This window comes from Palaemon carinicauda, chromosome 41 (assembly GCF_036898095.1).
Source record: "Palaemon carinicauda isolate YSFRI2023 chromosome 41, ASM3689809v2, whole genome shotgun sequence".
Classification (NCBI taxonomy): Eukaryota; Metazoa; Arthropoda; class Malacostraca; order Decapoda; family Palaemonidae; genus Palaemon; species Palaemon carinicauda.
This window is the reverse complement of record NC_090765.1, coordinates 5675817-5699206: the sequence shown is the minus strand read 5'-3', so window position 1 is coordinate 5699206 and position 23390 is coordinate 5675817. Positions and strand designations below refer to the sequence as shown.

Genomic DNA, 23390 nt, shown 5'->3' with positions numbered 1-23390 from the left:
TGAAGCCCTACCTCCAAGCAAAGTGAGCTAAATCATTGGTGTGGGAATGGTAGCAAGCTACCCCCCCTACCCTCCGCTAACTAGTGGTGTCGGTAGTTAACCCTCGCTAAATTTTAATGGCTTGACATTTCAGCTTTGCCGAAAGTAATACCCCTAATAAATAGCTAAGGTTTGTATTGTTAGGAAAAATACAAATTATCCAAATTTGTCATCTTTCTCCTCTTGGGTTTTCTACCTCATTTAAAATTGATTTCTACCAGTCTTATGCTGTTTAACACATGTTTCCCCCAAAATACCTTTTCAGTTCATCTATTTGACTTTCCTCTCCTCCAGTTTCATAGATAATTATGTGCTTATTCAACTTCTGAAACCAGGTGTTCATACATGCTAATTCAAAACTACAATATTAGCCATATATAATATATACGTACTCCCCATCTTCATTTCTAATTCCAAAACCATGGCTTCCATGTACCTCTTCATTTCATCCCTTCTCTTCCCCACTTTGCCATTCATGTCTGCTCCTATGTTTAGCTTCTCCTATGTCACTTTTCTAATAGCTGCCTCAAACTCTTATCTAAATAATTCTTGTTCTTGGCAACCCATCTGAGGGGTATATACTGAAATTATATTTGTTCCAACACGGAGTACTTACCACGAACTACTTTCTTAGGAGTATCTGGGATTCTCCTCCCAACCCACCAGATTTTTTGTGTAGTTTCTCCTATCTCCGTTTTCTCTAGTGGGGTCCTTCTGTTGCAGATGGATACTCTCCCTGAGGCGACCCGGGTCAGCATGCAAGAGCATGGTGGTAGGTCTCGGTCGTCAGTAAGCTTCTGGTCGCGGCGCTGATCACATCTTGCTGCTCTCTCACATCCCGTCTGACCCTTTGTGTTACCACGTCGTTACCTCGTGTTGTACCCATTCCCTTATGCCCTTATATCCACCTCCTTTTCCCAGTGTCTTGTGTTGCTTGGTGTTCCTAGTGAATCGTTATGGAACCCCAACGTCGTTGCCCCGGGCCTAAGGCTGGTAAGTCCTGCGGTGCGTGGCTGTCGAAGCTTGAGGTAGACCTTCATTTGATGTGCTCCTCGTGCAGGGGTAGTGTTTGTTCCCCGTCGTCCACGTGTCCGGAGTGTGCGGCCTGGTCGGAGGTCTAGTGGGCCCTGTACGCCACGAAGAAAAAGAAGGCGGCAAAGCGGTACCCTAAGAAGGTAGGCGCCGCTTCTCCTTTGGCGTCTCCTGCCGCTCCTTCAGAGAGAGGTTCCCTGTCTCCTTCCCCTACCCAGAGTAGGGGACGAGGTAAGTCCGTTGCGGGGAAGTGGCCCATTGCCGTTCCCCATGATTCTGAGATTATTTTGTTGTTACACAGGAATGGGGGGGCGGGAGTGTGTTCGGGAGACGAGGTTTTGGTGCCCGCAGGACCCGTCTCGACCGAAGACCCGGTGTGGGGCAAGGCTGGAACGGCTCCTTCCCCTGCATCGTGGCAATGTGTTTCAGGTACCACAGCGCCCTGGGGAGAGGTAGACAAAGAAAGGCAGCGGACGGGTTCGTCAGACCCTGATTCTATTGTCTGGACGGCGCCAAGGACGCCCTTTAGATCGCCGATGCACCAGGAAGAAGAATTCGAGGGGTGGGTCGCATCAAGGAAGGCCCTACGGACTCTCCCGGCGTTGTCGTCAACGCTCCCGCCTGACTTCATGCAGCCCTTCATGCCAGTAGAACAATGCCAGGATCATGCATCAGTGACGGAGGACTCTGCCAGCTCCTCCTCCAGCTCTTCTCTGTCTTCCTCATTGTCGTCTTCGGAAAACTCCGACCTCCGGGAGGCGAGAAGGAAGCGTAAGAAGTTCCGTAAGACGAAGTCTTTCTCCCGTTCAGGCCCTTCCAGGAAGAAGTCGAAGACATCAAGGAGGAAGAGCAAGAATAGACGCTCTTCCAAGGACAAGTGGGCTCAGGCAGCTTTCCCCCATAGTGGGTCGATCAGGGGCTTTGCCGCTCCAGTGTCTGCCTCATTAGCCTCTGGAGCCGCCCCTATGCCCTTGCTCCGTATGTCGCCCGCTCGATCCACCCGTCGGTCGAAGCCGTCGACTCAGGTTGGCTTTGCCGTACCCTTACCCACCAAGTCACCGGCTACATCCGCCCAGCGGAGAGAGCCGCTGTTTCGGCCCGGTATCTCTTCCTACGTACCCGGGACCAGGGCATCTCAGTTAAAGCGCCCTGGGCATCCGGTAGTACGGCGTGGGATCCATGCCCCACGGATCTCCCCAAGCGGAGGTAGACCCATGACGGCTACCCACGTCTCGGCGGCTTCACCCGTGGCGGAAGGATCCGCGCCATCGATCCGCCCAGAAGAAGAAGACGCAGCCTCCCACCTGGATCCATCCATGCTCGCCGATGCACCCGGTGCGGAGGACCAGGTGGTTGAAGGCTTAATATACGTCGGTGAGTGTACCTCAGATGAGGTGTCTTCCTGCAGGAAGATCCTGGCCCTCATTAGGCATCATCATCGCCTGGACGAACCGAAGCCGTCAACGGAACAGGCTTGGCTCTCGGGGTTGGGGAGGATGGTGGATAACCCCGTCCAGCAAAAGCCATCCTTGACCCTCCCCTTAGCTCTGGATGTCAAGCTCGGTAGAGAACACGTCGACAGGTACGTCGCAGGACAGGTGAACTCCCTCAGAGCCCAAGGGTCCTTCAAGCTGCTCCCAGGGCTGAGGACCCAGAAAAGATTTTATGTCCCCGACGGTCAGCACTCAGGACACCGCACAGTAGAAGCAGCTATAGCCACCGTCAACCAAGGCAGTGCCGAAGACAGGACCATCTCTGCCCCAGTGTGCTTCTCACCTGCCGAGACTTCCATGATGGAACATACGGCGCAGGACATCGTCAAAATGACATTATGGCTAGACTGGTGGGCATGTACGTTGGTGGGCTTCCAACTGTCCCACGATCTGACGGTTCCAGAGAACCAGGCTCTGCTCCAGGAAATGATAACGCTCAGGGGGGAAGGCCATGAAGTTCCTCACCTTGTAGTCTCTCACTCAGACTGCGAATTGGTTGCTGCGGAGGAGGGACACGATCCTCAACAAGTTGGCCCGTAAGCTCCCCGAACGAGAGGCGAAGTGTTTGAGGAACTCACCAGTGTGGGGCGATTCCATCTTCCCCCTGAAGGCGGTAGAAGAGGCTATGGAGAGAGTCCAGAGGTTAAAGGAGACAGCGGATCCCAGGCACTCGGTCGTGAGACGACCCACCCACAGAAGGGTTGCACCAGAGGGATCCCACCCTTCTACGTCCCTGCCGATAAGAGACTCCCCTTCATCGACCTGGCAGCAGTCGTCGCAGCACTCCCGTAGAGGAAGTTCTACCCCTTAGGCCTCCTTTAGGCCTAAGTACTCCGGCTCTAGGAGAGGCCGTTCAAGCCGTGCCTACAGAAGGAGGTAGGAAGAGAGGCCCCCCGCTCCTGCCGAAGCCTCAGGTAGTGGGATGCCTCAGACAGTTTTGGCAAGCATGGCGGGACAACGGGGCGGATCCATGGTCTGTAGCAGTCCTGAAGGAAGGATACAGGGTCCCCTTCCTGACGGAACCGCCCCCTCTGATCCCCGATCAACGAGCGGAATGGCTGGCACCCAAGGATCCCTTGAAGAAGGCAAAACTACAAGAGGAAGTGTCAGCCATGCTGAGCAAGGGAGTGCTAGAATTAGTGAAAGACCCGTCCCCGGGGTTCTACAGCAGGCTCTTCCTGGTGGAGAAAGCGACAGGAGGATGGAGACCGGTCATCGACCTCTCGGCCCTCAACAAGTTCATCAGCAAGACAGACTTCAAGATGGACACACCGAAGTCAGTGCTGGCAGCCTTGAGGGAAGGGGGCTTCATGATGTCCCTGCACCTCAAGGATGCATATTTCCAGATCCCTGTCCACCCCTTCAGTGGGAAGTTTCTCAGGGTGAAATGGGGTCCCCATTCTCTGCAAATCAGGACCCTTTGCTTCGGCCTGTCGACAGCCCCGCAGGTGTTTACAAGGGTGTTCGCCACAGTGTCAGCCTGGGCGCACAAGCAGGGGATCCATCTGATCCGCTACCTAGACGACTGGTTGCTTTTTTCAGCTTCAGAGGCAGTATTGAAGGAACAAGGTGTGGAGTTGTTGCGGTTTTGCAGGGACTTGGGGATCACCATCAACATGGAAAAATCACAGTTAGTTCCCTCCACCAGGATGACATACCTGGGGATGGTCCTAGACTCCAAGTTGGGGAAAGCATTCCCCTCCACAGAGAGGCTCGAGAAGTAGGACCAGGTTCTCCACCCCTTCCTAACAGACATACCCAGGAGAGCCAGGGATTGGCAGAGACTAGTAGGACACCTGGTATCACTGGAGAAGTTGGTCCCCCGGGAAGACTCAAGCTAAGAACGGTTCAGTGGAACCTAAAGGAACTCTGGTCCCCAGGAGAACCTCCGCACAGGGTGGTCGCCGTGTCACCGGAGACGAAAGAGACGCTGAGATGGTGGTCCGACAGGACGAACACCCTAAAAGGAATGCCATTCGCGACCGCCCCTCCGGAGATGTTGCTCTTCACAGACGCATCGAAGGAGGGGTGGGGAGCCCATCTCCAAGAGGAAACAGCGAAAGGCAAGTGGTCCCAGGAGGAGAGAACCTTACACATAAACGTGCTAGAATTGTTAGCGGTCCACAGAGCCTGCATGAGGTTCGTTCATCGTCTCCGAGGAAACACGGTGGCCCAAATGTGCGACAATGCCACCGTGGTAGCCTATGTGAAGAAACAAGGTGGTCTCAAGTCAAGGGAGCTGTGCGACCTCACGGCAAAGATCCTGGATTGGGCCAAAAAAGAGCGCATCGAGTTGACGGCCAGGTTCATTCCGGGGAAGAGGAATGTCTTAGCCGACGGCCTCAGCAGAGTAGGTCAAGTGGTAGGGCCAGAATGGTCCCTACACCCAGAGGTGGCCCAGACACTCCTGCTCAAGTGGGGATCGCCAGTGATAGATATGTTCGCCACAAGGCTCAACGCCCAGCTCCCCGTATTCTGTTCTCCAGTACCGGACCCAACAGCAGCATTCGAGGACGCCTTCCAGCATCCATGGGACGGTCTCGACGCATACGCCTTCCCACCCTTTGGAACCCTCAGACAGGTCCTCAACAGAGTCAGGCGATCAAAGAACCTGCAGATGACTTTGGTAGCGGCCTGGTGGCCGGAGAGAGAGTGGTTCGCAGACCTGAAGGAGTTAGCAATCCTCCCACCGTGGCCGCTGCCAGACAGGGAAGACCTCCTCCGTCAGCCCCACTTCAAAAAGTTCCACGAAAACCCTCGGTCCCTCCGGCTACACGCGTGGAGGTTATCGAGCGTTTGTTGAGGAAGGAAGGGTACTCGTCAAAGACTGCCACGAGGATGACTGGCTATCTAAGGAGATCATCAGTCATGGTCTACCAGGCAAAATGGGCTGCATTCGTAAAGTGGTGCGCCTCCCAGAACCTGAGACCTTTGGACTCATCTATTCACAAGAAAGCAGACTTCCTAGTTCACCTGAGGGACGACCTAGGGGTATCCATCCCAGCGATTAAGGGAGTTCGAGCCGCACTGGGCCAAGTCTTCCTCCTCAAGGGACTTGACCTAGGAGTCTCCCGACAAATCTCTATGCAATCATGAGCAGTCATGCTCTCCCCGCTCCTCCAGAGTACCGCAATGGGACGTAGCTAAAGTCCTTAAGTTCCTTTCCAAGCCACCCTTCGAACTGCTCAGGAACATTCTTGATAAGGACCTTACCCTTAAAACGGTCTTCCTCCTAGCCCTAGCCTCCGCTAAACGAGTTAGTGAGCTCCACGGACTGTCGTACGAGGTCTCACACTCAAAAGGTTGGAAAGACCTGAGTTTTAAGTTTCTTCCGGACTTTGCAGCCAAGACCCAAAATCCTGCTTTCTGGGACCCCAAGTTCGAGAGTTTCTCAGTCCCAACTATCCCACGTTCAGACAATCCCGAAGACTTGTGCCCGGTCAGGTCGGTCAGCAAGTACCTAGAAAGGACAGCCAGACTACGTCCGGAGATCAAGAGCCTGTTTGTCTCCGCAGGTCCGGTAAAGAAAGCGGTGTCCAGGAACACCATCTCCTTCTGGCTGAGACAAGTCATAAAGAGAGCTTATGACAGTGACGTATCCACAGTGCTGGGAAAACCGCACCCCCATGACATTAGGGGCCTCAGCACCTCCTTGGCCTTCGACAAGAATATGGCAGTGGGCCAGATCCTGAAAGCAGGTACGTCGTTCAGGCAGTCTACGTTTACTGCCCATTACCTGAAAGACTGTACAAGGAAGTCCCTGGACTCCTTCTCCATCGGACCAGTCATTTCCGCGCTCCAACAGGTTTAAGGTTGAAGCCCCGGGGAAGCCCGTGGGAAGTAATTCCAAGCGACACAAGATTCTCCTTACTACCCCCTTTCCTGCTTCCCCCTGTTCCCTTATCTTATCCTCCGCCCATGTGAGAGTTGATCGTTGGAGACGCCCATGCCCGGATGAAAATTTTATAGAGGTGAGTTACATAGGCACTATAAAATTTTTTTGCGTACTTCTCCCCAAGTCTCCTACCACATTTTTGTTGTCAGCTAGAACCTAGCCTCCTATCTAGGTTCAATCGGATGATTTTCTATCAGGTCTCCCGTCCTGTAAGTTCACCCTCACCTCCTAAAGTAAAGTCTCCTAAGAAACTAGTTCGAGGTAAGTACAGTACTCAGTGTTGGAACAAATCACAAATTTTAAGTAATTAGTATTTTTCCTAACAGTACTTACCTCGAACTACTTTCGGGATATTGCCCACCCAGCCTTCCCCGAGTGTCTTACAGGAGTTCAAATTATAGTTATCAGAAGCTTACTGACGACCGAGACCTAGCACCATGTAATAAAGCTTATACTGTACTGTATCCATTTCCACTCTCTAGTTCTACTCCATTTCCATCTATCCTCCTCCTCTCCACATCTGCTATTTCCCTCAATCTTCTCGTTAGAGTACCAATATCTGGTTGGTCTGTGCATAGGGTGTATGTACAGTAAGACTACTGTCTATCTATATACCAAGGCACTTCCCCCAATTTTGGGGGGTAGCCGACACCAACAATGAAACAAAACAAAAAGGGGACCTCTACTCTCTATGTTCCTTCAGCCTAATCAGGGACTCAACCGAGTTCAGCTGGTACTGCTAGGGTGCCACAGCCCAACCTCCCACATTTCCACCACAGATGAAGCTTCATAATGCTGACTCCCCTACTGCTGCTACCTCCGCGGTCATCTAAGGCCCCGGAGGAAGCAGCAGGGCCTACTGGAACTGCGTCACAATCGCTCGCCATTCATTCCTATTTCTAGCACGCTCTCTTGCCCCTCTCACATCTATCCTCCTATCACCCAGAGCTTTCTTCACACCATCCATCCACCCAGACTACTGTACTTGTAGTAAATCCAAAATGTGCAACATGCTTGTGTGGTGCGCGGCTCTATTGTTGCAACTACCGAGTGAAATCTTGTAGAAGAGAGGGACCTTAAACTAGGTCCCTCAGCAGAGGTACCATGATGGTCATTTAGCTCCTTCTCCAGGAGGTGGATGGTCAATTTGTTAGTCGTTTCCTTTCACACATGTAAACATAAATTGGGCATTCATTTGGTTATAGTTGACATGACTCTTGTAGTGTATGAGTCTACCTTGTTTTATGCTCTGGTATTACCTGTGTTTTTTGGGAACCTCATAGCAGTCTAATGCCAGAAAAATTGATTGTGGACAAGGAAAAACACATTTTTGGGGAGGTAGTGTGGGGTTCACATAACCCTTCTGTCTCATTAGAGTTGTGAAGTGAAATGGGACAAAACTGAGATATTCCACTGCTTTGAAGAGATTTGTTAAATATTGTCTTAATGTTAGAGATGGTTCTCTGTGGGTGATGTTGTACGTTAGCAGATGATTTTGGCATTAAAGGTGCTGTGGCAGGTTCATAGAGTCTGACCCTGTGGGTTTCCCTTATAGACACTAGTCTATTCTCAGTAGTTAATACCTTAGCCCTACAGCAGGGAAGACAAATATTTCTTTGGTATGCCATATCTTACTGGATTCCCTGTTTTTGCCTTTACAGGGAAGTCATGGGGAATCACACAGCATTTCCCCCCCCCCCATATTTTGTTATCATAAATTTAAAGCTCCTGAAGCACTATTCTCTATGCTTTAATACTGAGGGATATTATACCCTGTTTTCAGTGCTCTGCATCGCTAATATTTCATTGTTAAATTTGGGGGCGGTAAAGTAAATTATTTCTGGGCATTCCTGTTAACTGATTGTATTAAGTGATTTTCTTATTACAGTAAATTGTGATTAATATTCTCTGGATAATTATTTTTTTTTTACCCCTAAAGGAATGGGTCTGTAAAATTTCATCAGATGTCAACAGCAACTTCAGTAAATTTACCACCAGCCAAGGTGGGAAAAGCAGCTTCTGAAGATGAAAAAAGAGATTTCATGACACTTTTACCTGATATTGTTCGAGATCTAGCGGATATTGATAGCAACTCTGATATTCCTGAGGCCCAGAAATGGTATGCCAAGGTACTGTATGTTATAAGTTTATCCCCTAAATTATTATTGGAATACTAAGTTATCAAAGTTTTGAGGGTAAAGATCTCAAAGACCACTAGCATTAATTTATTGTAATAATAATGTTTTATAATATCAGACTTTTTAAATATAAAACTTAACCGCTGGTTATATAAGAATGGCTAAAGTCCCTAGACGCCCGGCAGAAAATTCAAAATCTCGTGGCTATCGCTGATATGCCAGGTGTACACTAACGCCCTCGCGGTAGTCAGGTAGAACTATACCAAACCCTTCAGATCTTCTCTGCTGCCATTGCTGGCTGGAACTAATGGAAATTCTCTTGAAACTTACTCTGTTTTGGACGGTTATTTGGTGATGTACTCTGTTTTTTGAGTTTGGGCTTTCGCATAATTGATTTCTTTTTCATTTATTCTTGAAATCTTTTTGGTTTGGGGTTATTTTATGTAATTTAACCTTCGTTTATGTTTTTGGTCTCTCTCTTACCAATTCAATATGGCTGACCTCTCCCCTGTAATTGGGAAGTGTTTTAAAGGTTGTCGTACTCGACTTCCTAAGGCTTCTGTGGGCCCTCATAGTATTTGTATTAAATGTAGGGGAAAGTCTTGTTCTTTTGAGGATCAGTGTGATGAATGCATTTCGTTAACCGATAGCAAGTGGGTATCTTATGAACGTTACATTAAAAGATTAGAGAGGGACAGGGTTGGGCACAGTTCATCTCGTTCTGTTGATTTGTCCTTACCTAATGTCATTGATCCTATTCCTTTCCCCGTAGTGGTAGATCAATAACCGAAGGAACCTTCTATGAAGGATATATTAACAGCAATTCAGGCTCTCGGTGAAAGAGTCGAATCTTTAGGTGCGGATAAAAATCAGATCTTGTGTGAGATCAATATGCTTAAAAGTTGTCACACGGGCGACCAACCAAATGTGAAAAGTGTTTCAAATGTGTTTAGTGTTGTGGAGGGTGCGTCTGCACGATCCTGTCGTTCACCCAGCCTACGACCTCTTTCAAGCTCCTGAACCCATGGGAGAAGTAATGTCGGATGGCAAAAGGGAAAGAGAGGCTTCATCAGTCGTGCAGACATCCCCTCGAGCGTTCCTGCTGTCGTAACACAGGTCGCTCACCCTCATTATAGGAAAGATGAGGTTGGTGCATTATTGCCTTCGTCGGATGAAGGTTCGTTTAGCGAGACCTGGCGTCACGCTTCTAGACCGTTTAAAAGGAAGTCTCACGTGGTCGTTCAGCGACACGAATCGCCTTCGCGTCGACCGGGCTGTAGTACCTGGGATACGCCTGAGCGTTTTCATTCTCCTGACAGTTGCACGCCTGCAAAACGCTCTAACAGAAGTCCTGTTGTAGATATTGATGTGATTCAGTCTGATTCAGAGCTGATGCCTGTTTCTGATGTGACGGTTCATGCACTGCCACTTCCGCCAGACTGGCTTTCGTTGCCTGAAAGTGGGAAGCGATTTGAAAGCGAGGTAGAAGGCGATTTCCCATTAGAAAAGGATTTCTAATGTATCGCCCTAAATGGTCGATGCTTTTGGATATGAAACAGCAGCTCTCGTCGTTGATGCGGTCTTATCAACCTGCGGTTAGCAGTGCGGTTGGGCGTCAGTTTTCGGACCCGTTGTCACACATGCGGCCTGTAGTCTCTGGTACTGAGGCGTTATCGCACAGAAGATCTCCCAATCACAGTGTTCAACGGCAGGATGAGTTGGATGGGTCACGTCAGGGAGCTGTTGCTAAACAAAAATCAACCTCGGAACGTTTTTCTTCCAAAAGCGTTGACGTCCACCTAGGGTAACGAATGCGATGCGGAACGGCAGCGGCTCTCGGCAGTTTACTCATGATGCGACGGAGTGTCAGCATCAACAGCAAGCGAACGCTAAGCGTCCTCACGACAGCTCACGTCAGTTGGCTCATGACGGCATAGAGCGTCAACGTTAGCGTCAACCTGACGCTTTGTGTCATCGTGACGGCTCACGTCAGTTAACCTTTGACGCCGAGTGTCAGTCCATTCGTGGCGTCACACATCAGTCAACCTCGACCGCCCCACTTCAGTTTGATGCTGTTTCCCAAACTGAATGCGATTTTAAACGAAAGACTAGTGATCACCCGATAGAAGGAGATGTTGAACATCGCAAACGTTCTCATTTCGGCACTGACTCTTCGGTTTAGGCTGCTGCGGCTGCTGAATTGTCAGAAGAAGAACCAGAGAAGGTATCTGACCTGGACGAACCGTTGGAAGCTATTTCTGAAGGGGAAGAATAGAAACATCCTCAACATTCAGTGGATCTCAAAAAATTAATGTTGATTTTCATAGGACTCTTTCCAGACCACTACTTCTGTGGCTCCACGTTCTCCCCCATCGGAATTTACCCTGGGGAAGGCTACTAAAGTGCCTCTGTATACGAAGATGGTGCTCTCACGCTCTTCTAAAAGAGCTTTGAAACTGATGGGAACTTGGATGGAGTCAAAGAGGACTCTTGGCAAAACGGGCTTTGCCTTTCCACCCGCAAGATTGGCTTCCAAATCCAGCATTTGGTATGGGACAGGGGAAGTTCTGGGCTTGGGAGTTCCTGCCTCTGCCAAGGGAGATTTCTCGAGCCTTGTGGACTCCTCTCGTCGACTGCCCTTGAGGAAAACGAAAGTGTGGTGGTCTATGACAGAGTTTGATCATCTACTTAAAGGCATGTTCAGAGCCTTTGAAGTTTTTAACTATTTAGATTGGTCTTTGGGAGCCCTAGGGAAAAAGGTCTCTGAAATGAAAGGCCCGGACACTCGCAGTCTCATTCATTTGATGTCCTGTATGGACAAGGGAGTTAGGGATGGCTCTAACGAGTTGGCTGCTCTTTTCACGGCTGGAGTGATTAAGAAGAGGGCCACTATGTGGTCCTTTCTCTCAGCAGGAGTTCCCCCTTACCAGAGATCGGAGTTGCTGTTCTCTCCGCTGTCCTCTACTCTATTCCCACAAGAGTTGTTAGAGGAAGCTGCCACTGCTTTAACCCAAAAGGCTACTCATGATCTAGTGGCTAATACAGCCAGGAAAGTTCTGCCTTCTTCGTTTTCGTCCCGTAAACCAAAAGAAGGTACTTCTTGGGTACGACCCTCTCAGCCCTTTCGTGGTAAGCCTACCGGAAGGGGTTCCTTCAGGTTCGACGGGAGGTAACCTAAGAAGAGAGGAACTAAGACCGGCCGAGGTAGAGTCTGACTGCCCTATCCTTCAGACAGCAGTAGGGGCTAGGCTGAATTACTTCTAGAAGGCCTGGGAGAAGAATGGGGCGGACCCTTGGTCCGTCCTAGTGTTGAAGGAGGGATACAAGATTCCATTTTTATCAAATCCTCCACTAGTCACAGATCCGGTGGATCTTTCACCCAGATACAGGGAGGGGCCAAAGAGGCAGGCCATGCGGCTTCAGATATCTCTGTTACTGGAGAAGAGAGCGATAGAAAGGGTACAGGATTTAACATCGCCGGGGTTTTACAACCGGCTATTCTTGGTACCCAAGAGTTCAGGAGAATAGAGACTAGTTCTGGACGTAAGTGTTCTCAATGGCTACGTCCAGAACACGAAGTTTACCATGGAAACACAGAAGACGGTTCTGGCAGCGGTAAGGAAGGGCGATTGGATGGTCTCATTAGATCTCCAAGACGCCTACTTCCATATTCCAATTCACCCCAATTGCAGGAGTTATCTGAGGTTTATGTACGGAAACAAGGTCTTCCAGTTCAGAGCCTTATGTTTCGGTCTCAGCACAGCTCCTCTATTGTTCACAAAAATCATGCTGAATGTAGCAAGCATGCTGTTTGAAGGACCTGAAAATGACATTGGAACTGACCAAGGAACTGGGACTCCTAGTGAGTTTGAAGAAATCGCAGCCGACTCCATCCCAGAAGATTCTTTATTTGGGGATGGAGATTCAGAGTCAGAGTTTTCAGGCTTCTCCGTCGCCTATAAGGATCCAAACAGCGTTCCCAAAACTTTGGGCTTTTATAAAGAAGGACGTCAGTTCAGTGAGGGAATGGATGAGCCTTCTGGGTACTCTCTTATCGTTGGAGAAGTTCGTGTCTCTGGGGAGGTTACATTTACGCCAACCTTAAGTTTCACCTCAATTGGCATTGGAAGAAAGGGCACAGTCTCGACAGGGAAAGCATTCCCATCACGACTTCCATAAAAACACATCTTCAGTGGCGGAACAATGAGCACAGACTGCAGGAAGGCCTGTCGTTGAATCAGAAGAGCCCAGACTTCGTGTTGTTTTCTGACGCCTCAAACTCGGGGTGGGGAGTGACATTAGGGAAGAGGGAGCTCTCAGGTCTGTGGATGGTAAAGCAAAAAACTCTCCACATAAACCAAATGGAGCTTTTGGCAGTACATCTGGCCCTCAAAAGCTTCGAGGAGCAGATCCTGGGCAAAATGGTCCAAATCAATGCGGACAGCACCACAGCTCTAGCCTATATAGTGAAGCAAGGCGGGACCCACTCATGGTCTCTGTACGAGATAGCGAGACCCCGTCTCGTTTTGGCAGATGAAAGGAAAGTGACATTATTGACTCGTTTTATTCAGGGAGTCAAGAATGTAAGTGCAGACAGACTCAGCAGGAGAGATCAGGTTCTCCCCACGGAATGGATGTTACATCCGGAGGTCTGCAAGAGTCTCTGGCAGTTATGGGGTCGTCCTCTCATGGATCTTTTTGCAACCGCAAAGACGAAGAGACTGTAGTGCTACTGTTCACCGGTACCAGATCCCGAGGCCATGCACATAGACGCTTTCCTAACGAATTGGTCACACATGGAGGTGTATGTATTCCCACCGTTCAAGATTCTATACAAGGTGATGCAGAAGTTCGTATCGCACGAAGGAACCAGGATGACTCTAATAGCTCCGTTCTGGCCGTCAAGAAGCTGGTTTCCAGAGGTACTGGAATGGATGGTAGATGTTCCGAGAAGCCTTCCCTTAAGACCAGATCTTCTCAGACAACCTCACTTGGCAAGAAACCACCTAAACCTCCGAGCTCTACGTCTGACTGCCTTCAGACTATTGAAAAACTCGCTAGATCTAGAGGTTTTTCGAAGGAGGCAGCCAAGGCTATTGCGAGAGCAAGGCGGTCTTCTATCATCAAGGTGTATCAGTCCAAGTGGGGAGTTGTTCAGAGAATGGTGTAGAGCTAATTCAGTTTCTTCATCCAGTACCTCTATATCTCAGATGGCCGATTTCTTCCTAGACCTCAGAAATAAGCATAACTTCTCGTCCTCTACAATCAAAGGTTACAGAAGTATGTTGGCGACGGTCTTTAGACACAGAAACTTGGACCTTTCCAACAATAGGGACTTGCAGGATCTGTTTAAGTCTTTTGATACCTCAAAGAAAAGACAACCTGAATCGACTGCCTGGAACCTGGACGTGGTTCTTAGATATCTCATGAATGACAGATTTGAACCTTTACACTCGGCCTCTTTTAAGGATCTAACCTTGAAAACTCTGTTCCTGGTTAGTTTAGCCACTGCTAAAAGGGTTAGTGATGTTCACGTCTTAAGCAGGAACATTGGTTTCCGAGATGGGAAAGCCATATGCTCCTTACAACTGGGTTTTTTGGCCAAGAATGAGAATCCTTCCCGTCCATGGCCGAAGTCTTTTGAGATCCCTATCCTCTATGATGTGGTGAGAGAAGAGTTGGAGAAAGTGCTCTGCCCTGTAAGAGCATTAAGGTTCTATTTGGACAGAACTAAGAGTTTGAGAGGCAATTCAGACGCTCTGTGGTGTGCAGTAAGAAAACCTTTACTGCCCATGTCAAAGAATGCATTATCCTTTTTCATAAGGCTCTTGATTAGAGAGGCTCACGCCCAGTGTGATGAGGCGGACCAGAGGCTTCTCACGATGAAGACACATGAAGTCAGAGCGGTAGCAACTTCAGTGGCTTCAAACAGAACCGTTCTCTGCAAAGTTTGATGGATACAACTTTCTGGAGAAGTAAGTCTGTATTTGCATCCCATTATTTAAAACATATTCAGACTCTCTATGAGGACTGTTATACGTTGGGTCCATTCGTGGCGGCGAATGCGATAGTAGGTGAATGATCTACCACTACGTTCCCTTTTTTCCTAATACCCTTTTCTATCTCTTGGAACTTGTAAAGTTATGGTTGTATGTGGAGATTGGTCGTCAGTCTTCCACAATCTATTGTTTGGTCAGGTGGTCAATTTGTTCCTGGATTGCGCTCGGAACAAGGGTATTAGTTGAGGTCTTGTCATGTTATAGGTTATAGCACCGTTTGACAGCTCCTAGAGATCATCAGCCCCCTGCGTGGACCGCTGGATCTCCTAAGGATAGCAGACAAAATGAGGCAGAGAATCATTGCAGTCAGCTTCCTTATCAGGTGAGAACCTCCAAGTTGTTTATGTAACTCTTAAGTGAATTTCCAATTATGTTGCTGTCTCTGACCCACCACCAAGGGTGTCAATCAGCCATTCTTATATAACCAGCGGGTAAGTTTTATATTTAAAAATGATATTTTTGTAATAAAATAAAGTTTTGAATATACTTACCCGCTGGTTATATAAGTTAGAAACCCACCCTCCTCCCCTCTAGAGACCATGGGGCATGGAAGATCTGAAGGGTTTGGTATAGTTCTACCCGACTACCGCGAGGGCGCTAGTGTACACCAGGCATTATCTGCGATAGCCGCGAGATTTTGAATTTTCTGCCGGGCGTCTAGGGAAAGTTAGCCGTTCTTATATAACCAGCGGGTGAGTATATTCAAAAATTTATTTTATTATGAAAATATCATTTTGCATCTGGTTCATATCATGTAATTATTCCCTTTTAAAGGTACTTCAGTACAATTTAGTTGGTGGTAAAATGAATCGGGGACTTGCTGTAAGCCTGGCTTTTAAACTTCTAGCATCTCCAGACCAGATTACTCGAGAAAATATCCGCAGGGCTCACATATTGGGATGGTGTATTGAACTGGTATGTTGAGTTTGATTTTATATTTTCTTATCAGTTGCACTTGTACTGTACTCACATTTGTATATTTCACTGATTATTTTAAGAAAAGTGTAAGGTCTGATTGAAATTTTGTACTGTGAACTTTATTTATTTTATCCAGTACAGTAAAATACAGTACAGTATTGTATTTTATACTGAATACCATACTACTGACTTCCATATGTTTACTTGATATCAATTTTATTATAGCATACACTACATTAAATGAGTGGTGCAAAAAGTAATTTTAATATTTTTCTTTACAGCTACAAAGCTTTTTCTTAGTAGCTGATGATATAATGGATGGTAGTGAAATGCGACGAGGAAAGCCAGCTTGGCATTGTAAAGATTCATTGGGTACGAGCGCTTTCAATGATGCCATACTACTCGAAGCTGGTGTTTATAAATTACTTCAGAAACATTTTCGTGATATGCCTTACTACACAGATATACTAGAATTATTTCACGAGGTTAGTATTTAACACGGAATATCTATAAGCAATAATTTTCTTTCATTGATTTTTTTTACTTGCCTAACATCATTAATAAAAGGGTACCTAGTTTACTTTTAACAATTACCTTTAAAAATAATCCAGTAGGTTATTTTTGTGCAGCTGAAATAAGTAATTGGTAAAATGTTTGTTGGATCATTGCTCAATACACAATACATTAAACACAGTTTGAGCAAAATGATAATTAAGTGGCTGTTGGAAAATATGGAACACTCACCTGTCATAACAGTTGCTGAGATTACTTGTAGAAGTAGAGAGGTTGAGGTCATTGAGTTATAGAAAGGTAGTTTCAATTTACTAAGGAAAAGTAATTGTTGGATTATTGATTTGGTAAATTGACAATGATTCGGTACTGTTAAATAGATACACAGAAGCAACTTTGAATTTGATTTGAGAATTCCAAATATAACCTGAAGCTGTTAAAATGTTTGTATTTACTTAATTGAAACTACTTGGGATTCATGTGCCATTCATTTTAAAAAATAAAAGCTTATGTGAGGAAAAATTCCATGTCAACAATGAATTCAACTCTCTTCTATGCAGGTCAAGCTGAGAAAATGTAAACATTGAATTGTGGTTATGTTCTTAGCAACCTTTAACTTTCTCTTTCTTTAACCTTTGAGTAATTTTTATGACAGTGTTAATGACATTGGTAATAACATTTAGTTTAGCTACTATTTATTTATCATTAAAAATCCATCATGATTCAAATTATCCTCACTATCTCAAATCTCACACCATCATCTGTCACCAAACGTAATGCCGACAACACAATTGTTTTATAACTTTTAATTTAAAATTAGCCCAGTACTGTCTTTGTTTATGCTGGTGATTGTGTAATTGATATGAAGACAAGTTGGTACGAAATTAAACTGATTTATAACTGAAGTTACCGGTAGTAAAGATATTTTGAAAATGGAATGTACAATTATTGTTCTGCGTAACAGTTTACTGTAGAATTATCGTATAGTATCATGCTGTCATTAGCGGTAATTTCTTATTGTTGACTAAACTCAAACAAAATTTTGTGTTTTACGGTGTGTGTAGAAAGTTTCATGGATACGGTAAGTAAAATATTTGTAATAACATTACTCTACTCTTGGATGTGTAAATACATTCGTTTGTTTATTATGATCAGTGATGAAACGTAAACAAATGATATTTAGTTAATTTTGTATTTGAAATGATACAGCAAAAGCTAGCCTATTACACTGATGGTTTTGTAATTCACCAGTCGTCTCGTACAGCAGATTCGACTTAAATTCATTCAAATTTATCCTAATTTTAGGTCGTCTTAAATGCGGAAATATACGGTATTTACACCCATCCTGGGCGTCATTTTAAACTTTATAAGTTAGTAAAACGTTTAAACCTTTTTATTGTATTATGCATAAGAATAATTTGATATTAGAAAAATACAGTATAGACCATAGAAAGTATTGAAAATGGATAATAAAAACTTTTGAATGGGTAAGTTGCCCTTTCCCTTGACCCTAATGGAATTATTCTTGGTATGTGTTAGGAAATATGTGATTTTCTATTTATGTGAGGCTCTGGATCGACTTAATTCGCGCCTAATTGGGAACCCTTATGTATATGTATATAACGTAAGATTTGTAGTAGTGTCAGAACAAATGACAAATTAGGAGGTAATTTGTATTTTTCCTAACATACAATTCTATAGCTATTTATACAAATTGCCCTGCCATCAATGAAAAATGACAAGACAACACAGGTGTGAGTGGGGTGGCCATCTACCCTGGCTACCCCGCCTACCCCCCCCCCCCAATGGTAGGGTACTTTATACCTCGCTAAGAAGTCTTATGGCTAGTTTCAGCTTTGCCGAAAGTATAATCCCTAATAAATAGCTATAGGTTTGTATGTTAGTAAAAATGCAAATTACTTCCAAATTTGTCATATTAAGCTGGAATCACACTAGGCTTTTTGTCGCCAGCAGCGAGCTGTTGCTGCCGAAAATGGGAAAGCTTGTTGCTCGAGATATGGGTTTCGTGATTGGACAGGAAGCAGCGAGCAAAAACCGCGAGTATGACTTCTGATGTAAGCAAACAGGATGGTTGTTACAAATAGGATGTGCTCTTGCTTGGCAATCTTGGCTCCAACAAGCCTCAAGAGATAATGAAAATCTGCTTTGTTCTTCTAGTGGTAGTTGTAGAATTCTTCAGTGCATGTAATATTCCGAGAATACATATTACTGCAACAGTCGAAAATTTCTGGGTGCGATGATGATGTCAGCTGATTTGTTTTGTTTACACTTTTTCCTCGAACTGCAGGATTGTAGTGTGATGCTTCAACACTTTCACTCTCAAGCATCGGCTCAAGGATGGTGAAAACTTAGAACAAGAAATGACTAGTGTGATTCCAGCATTAGGGGGTTGAGGAACTGTATTTTATTTTTATCTAAAAATTCTATTTTTCCAAAGTTATCATTATAGGTTATTAAGAAATTAAATTCAAGTTTGTTTTTCCAGATGACAATGAGAACTGCGCTAGGACAAACTTTAGATCTCCTATCTTGTCCACCAGGAAAGAGGCCACTTCTTAGTAAATTTACCATGCATCAGTACAATGCAATTGTCAAGTACAAGACTGCCTATTATTCCTTTTACCTGCCAATTGCTTTATCTATGTATATGGTAAGTATATTGTTGTCCTTTTTTTTTGTTATTTTGAATTTTAGGATTGTTGTAAGTATATAACTTTCTTGTATTTCAAGTTTAATGACATAATCTGTCTTCAAAAAAGCATGTTTTTTTGTTTATTCATATACAGTATTAGCATTATGTTAGTCTGCTTAGAATTAAGACTAAGTGTGTTATTGCACATGATAATTTAAAAAAAAATCACCATTTGGTTCGTTTTTTACAGCTTATGTTGTACAGTACAGTATATGGGAAAAATTATTGTTGGTGAGAACCATTGTTTTGTAGCTATTATGTTGTTTTTTACAGATTACATTACATACTCTATATTAAAAAAGGAAAAAATTAATAACTTCTTGATATTGTTTGACAATAATTCAATATTACTTTGTATTTTGGATCTGGGCATATTTGCTCAATTCTGGACATGTTTTGGTTAAGATTGATTGATTAGTTTTAACTAAAAACAAGGTGGAGTAGTTCACACACTCAGTAAGTTGGTTACTTACACTAACAAAATGTTTGGAAAATTATTTAATTGGATTTGTTTGAGTGCATGAAGAAGAAAACTTCCCCATAAACTGTATGCAATTCAAGATTTAATCCCACTAATTTCTCTCTGAACTTTGACCTTTTCACTCCCTTCCTTAACCTATTAAATGGCATGGTTTAAAGATTCAGGTATTTAAGCCAACCCTGATTATTTTCAAAAGTAAGTGTGTATGGTGAAAGTATAATAAAAGATGGCAAACCTTGAAGACTGTTGAAATGGCATTGGTACATACATACATATACCAAAGGCACTTCCCCCAATTTTGGGGGGTAGCCGACAACAACAAGAAACAAAACAAAAAGGGGACCTCTACTCTCTACGTTCCTCCAGCCTAACCAAGGACTCAGCCGAGTAATGTTTAGTAATTTTAATGATAGATAGTATATGATTTGAATATTATTTGGTATTTTGGATTTGGGCATGTTTGCTTGTTTCTTTACATGGTTGAAACTATTGATTAGGTTTAGCTAAGTACAAGGATGAATGCCTGGCTTGCTCACTAGGGAAGCTACATACACTACCAAAATGTATTATAAATTATGTAATTGGATTCATTTGAATGCATGAAAAAAAATACTTCCACATTAACCATGTATGCAAGTTAAGATTTGAGCTTATCACTCTCACTCCAAACATCAGCCTGTTCACCCCCTTATGGCCGATTTCTACTTTGCCACCAAAGTCAAATAGTCTAGCCTGTTCTCAACCTCCCCTCATATAATATCCTCTTCCCCTTTACCTTATGGAATTGCCATAGTCTACAGCATTGTTTAGTTTCAAGTGCTAACCTAAAATTATCGTCTGATATAAATTTTCCATTATAGTAGATCCTGAACTTAATAAACTAATTCATAAAGATATTGTTCATTAACAGCATTTTCACTACAAAGTTCAACATGAAAGGTAACTGGTATAAGTAAGGAGTCTAGGTATTATGGGTGAAGTAGGAGATTGCCTAGAAAACTGGCTAAGTATCAGAAAACTACCAAGGACATTCATTAGTCAAAGTGTTACAAGTGTTGTGATGTTGGGTTCAATACTTGGTCCTTTGATTTTCATTATCCTAAAAATTTGCAATAAGCCAGTTTGCTCATTACACGGAAACTGGTATTAATGCTGTTAATGATACAGCAATTAAAAGAGTTACAAGCAAATCTTGAAAAGTATGTGAATGGTCACAAAATGGAAGGTACTATAAAACTTGCTTGAATGCAAATTCATGCACATAGGTTATAAAAGCAAGAATTCTTAATATAACTCAATTGGTAATGATATAAAGGTTTTCACACAAAAAAATCTAATAGGCACTGTTACTGGTGTCTTATACTTTCTAAGCATTGTCTAGAAATTGAAAAGTAAGCTCAGAAAGTATTGAAAGATATTAAATTTTGATTAACACCTGAGGAAAAAGATGAAAACTGTACTGTATTATCCTTTTACAATTCAACAGTACACTTCTAACTAGATCTTTTTGTACATGAAGATTAAGGAAATAAACTTCATTATGAAATGTAGCACATGGAAAAATAAAGGGAATGAGTCCTTATCCTTAATGATCCATCTTGATTATGCTGTCCAATTCTGTCTACCACCCAGAGGAAGGAGATAGATAGATTTCAGGCACTGCAAGAGTATAAGCTGGCATTGATTTTATAATAGATTTCATAATGATCATCTTCAATAAACCTTTAAAACGTCTTTGTTCTGGCACCAAATACAAACATTTCAGCTCTTTACTATGGAGATATATTTTGGCAATAGCTGAAGCCAGCCAAAAGACTTTCAGCAAGGTTTAACTACCCAATGCTAGTTAGCGGGAGTTTTGTGGGGTTTAGGGCCAACCACCCTGCTCACAGGCACACTAGCGATAAGAAGCCACATATTATATGGCTCGGTAGAAAGCAGATGTGTCTCTCTCTTCTGTTAACTTTGATAAACTACCCATTGACTTGATGTCATTTCTGCTTGTTCAGCCTCTGTTGGAGGACGAACGAGTAGAACGACGATCAATTGACTGGACTTCCCTTAGGTGCGTACTTTGTCACTTTCAGCGAAGCAGCAGTGCCCTCTAATGGGGAAGTCTCTCGTTCTCCTGCTTCCTTTGGGATCTCCCCATTTAAGGTATGACTTTCAAGAGTACTAAAGTTAGAGTCGCAGCAGTAGCACTCATGACATCGACAGGGGTTGACCACTTCCCTCCGAGACAATGAAGGTACAGTAGTAATGCACCAATAGTTCTCGTGCTCATAGCTGCAGCTTCTGCTTGTCATCTTTCCTGCAGCTCCAGCGAAGGAATGAGAACAGTTGTAGATTGGTTCCCCTTGGGGTTTTCCAGTCGGGGTGATCTCTTCATGGTGAACTCTGAAACTAACTTTGACTACGTTTTCCAGGTAGCGCTCGATGATGACCTTCAACTTGAAAGTTGACAGGAAACAGGGCGCTGCTAGGAGGTTTGCCTACTGGTGTTGGGCAACCATCCTGTTCATGAGAAGGTTGCCCCTTTGCTAACCGCAGGATTAGTGCAGCCTTCCTGTTTGTTGGGAGGGCTCCTTCCCCTCCCACAGGTGTCTGGTGACTACCCCCACCCAGGCTTCCACACTAGTCTCTTTAGCAATTTCCCTTTCGGGGCATTGCCGCAGAAGGTGGTGCCTGCTGACCTCTTGCAGTCACCCCCTCTCTCATCGTGCCCCAGAGCACAAAAAGTCTCATGATCAATTTTCTCTTTGGGATCATTGCCGTAGATGGCGATGTCTTTCGTTCGTTTGCAGTCTCCACCTCTTCCATCTATGAGTCTTGTATGTAGGCTATAACACTTTGGGGTTATTATCCACATCACGTCTCTCAAGCATAACAAAGCACATGAGGTTTTGTGAGGCCAGATCCTTTGGGACCTGCACCTCAGGGTTTCTACCTTTCACAAGGTAGAACCTACTGTTCTACAAGTTCAGCAGTCTTATTCGTCTCCTTGCGAACCAATACCTTCACAGGGCCAACTTCGTGTGGAGGTTATGATGAGCAGAAGTTCTTTGCTTCAGTGCATGTTTGCAAAACCCTAGTCTTGCAGAGAAGTTGTGAACAGTGTTGCACACCCATCTGCTGAGCGCTAGCAAGGTGGGTGGGCGAGCTGCTCTGCTTGACAAAGGTCTGCAAGCAGCCCAGGGTGCTGGCTATTGTATTAATAGCAAGCAGGCAAAGCTTCAGACTCTTGTCTCGCAGAGAAGTCATGCGCAGCATTGTGCACCCATCCACGGGTTGCAAGCGAGGTGGGTTGGTGAGCTGCTCTTGCTGGTGAAGGTCTGGGAGCAACCATTGCACGCCATTGTACTCGTGGTGTGCGTGCACCAACAGGTGCTCACTACCTTACATGTACCCATCTTACAGAAGCGAGTTAATGATCATTTCACCAACTCTCGCCAGCACTCCCCACGTTTGCTAGCGTTTGCATTGCTAGCGCTCGCCATCGTTCAACCGCATTTGCATCACTAGCGTTTACCTTGCTAAACAACGAATGCGCAAGACCTAATTCGCTAACCTCCTCTGGGAACCTGGCAAGTGTTTTGTGCTCTTTGCATGTATAGATAAATAGCCCTTACATGCAAGGTTATTCGTTGTTATCATGAGAGAGAACCTACCCGACGCTAATCGTTATCTAGGTGTGTAGACAAGTTTCCCTCTCTGATGATCTCTGCGCAACTACAGGTGCTTGCTAACACCCCCATAGTATGGGATGGACATGAGCTGCTTCGGTTGCTTATGCACTTTTGCCCACAAGACCATCAGACCTCATCAAGGAGGTAGAAACCTGGGACTCTAAAGGAGTCCCGTAAGACAAAACTCTTAGGTTATTGCTGCAAATGTGGATGCCTGATGACCGGTTGTAGCCACTGCATGCCACCATTGTGTCCTCAAGGCACAATGAGTCTAGTAGATATAGTCCTTCCGGATTTTTGCTGCAGATAGAATTGCTTTCCAACTGCCTGTGGCTGCCACATCCCACCATTGTTCAGAAGAGAACCAGTTATCGGAAACATAATCCTTCGGGGTTTTATCCCAGAATTCTCCCTATGAATTAGAGG

General features: G+C 45.0%; 1 protein-coding gene across 3 annotated transcripts in view; it reads left to right on the top strand.

Moving 5' to 3' along the window:
• Positions 1 to 23390, top strand: part of Fpps (Farnesyl pyrophosphate synthase) — a 152145-nt gene that overhangs the window by 26534 nt on the left and 102221 nt on the right. For all 3 annotated transcript variants that reach the window (XM_068364162.1, XM_068364163.1, XM_068364161.1), the window contains exons 3-6: positions 8399 to 8588; positions 15431 to 15571; positions 15856 to 16059; positions 18591 to 18755. In XM_068364162.1, coding sequence (XP_068220263.1) covers positions 8399 to 8588; positions 15431 to 15571; positions 15856 to 16059; positions 18591 to 18755 — 700 coding nt within the window. The remainder of the gene's footprint in view (positions 1 to 8398; positions 8589 to 15430; positions 15572 to 15855; positions 16060 to 18590; positions 18756 to 23390) is intronic.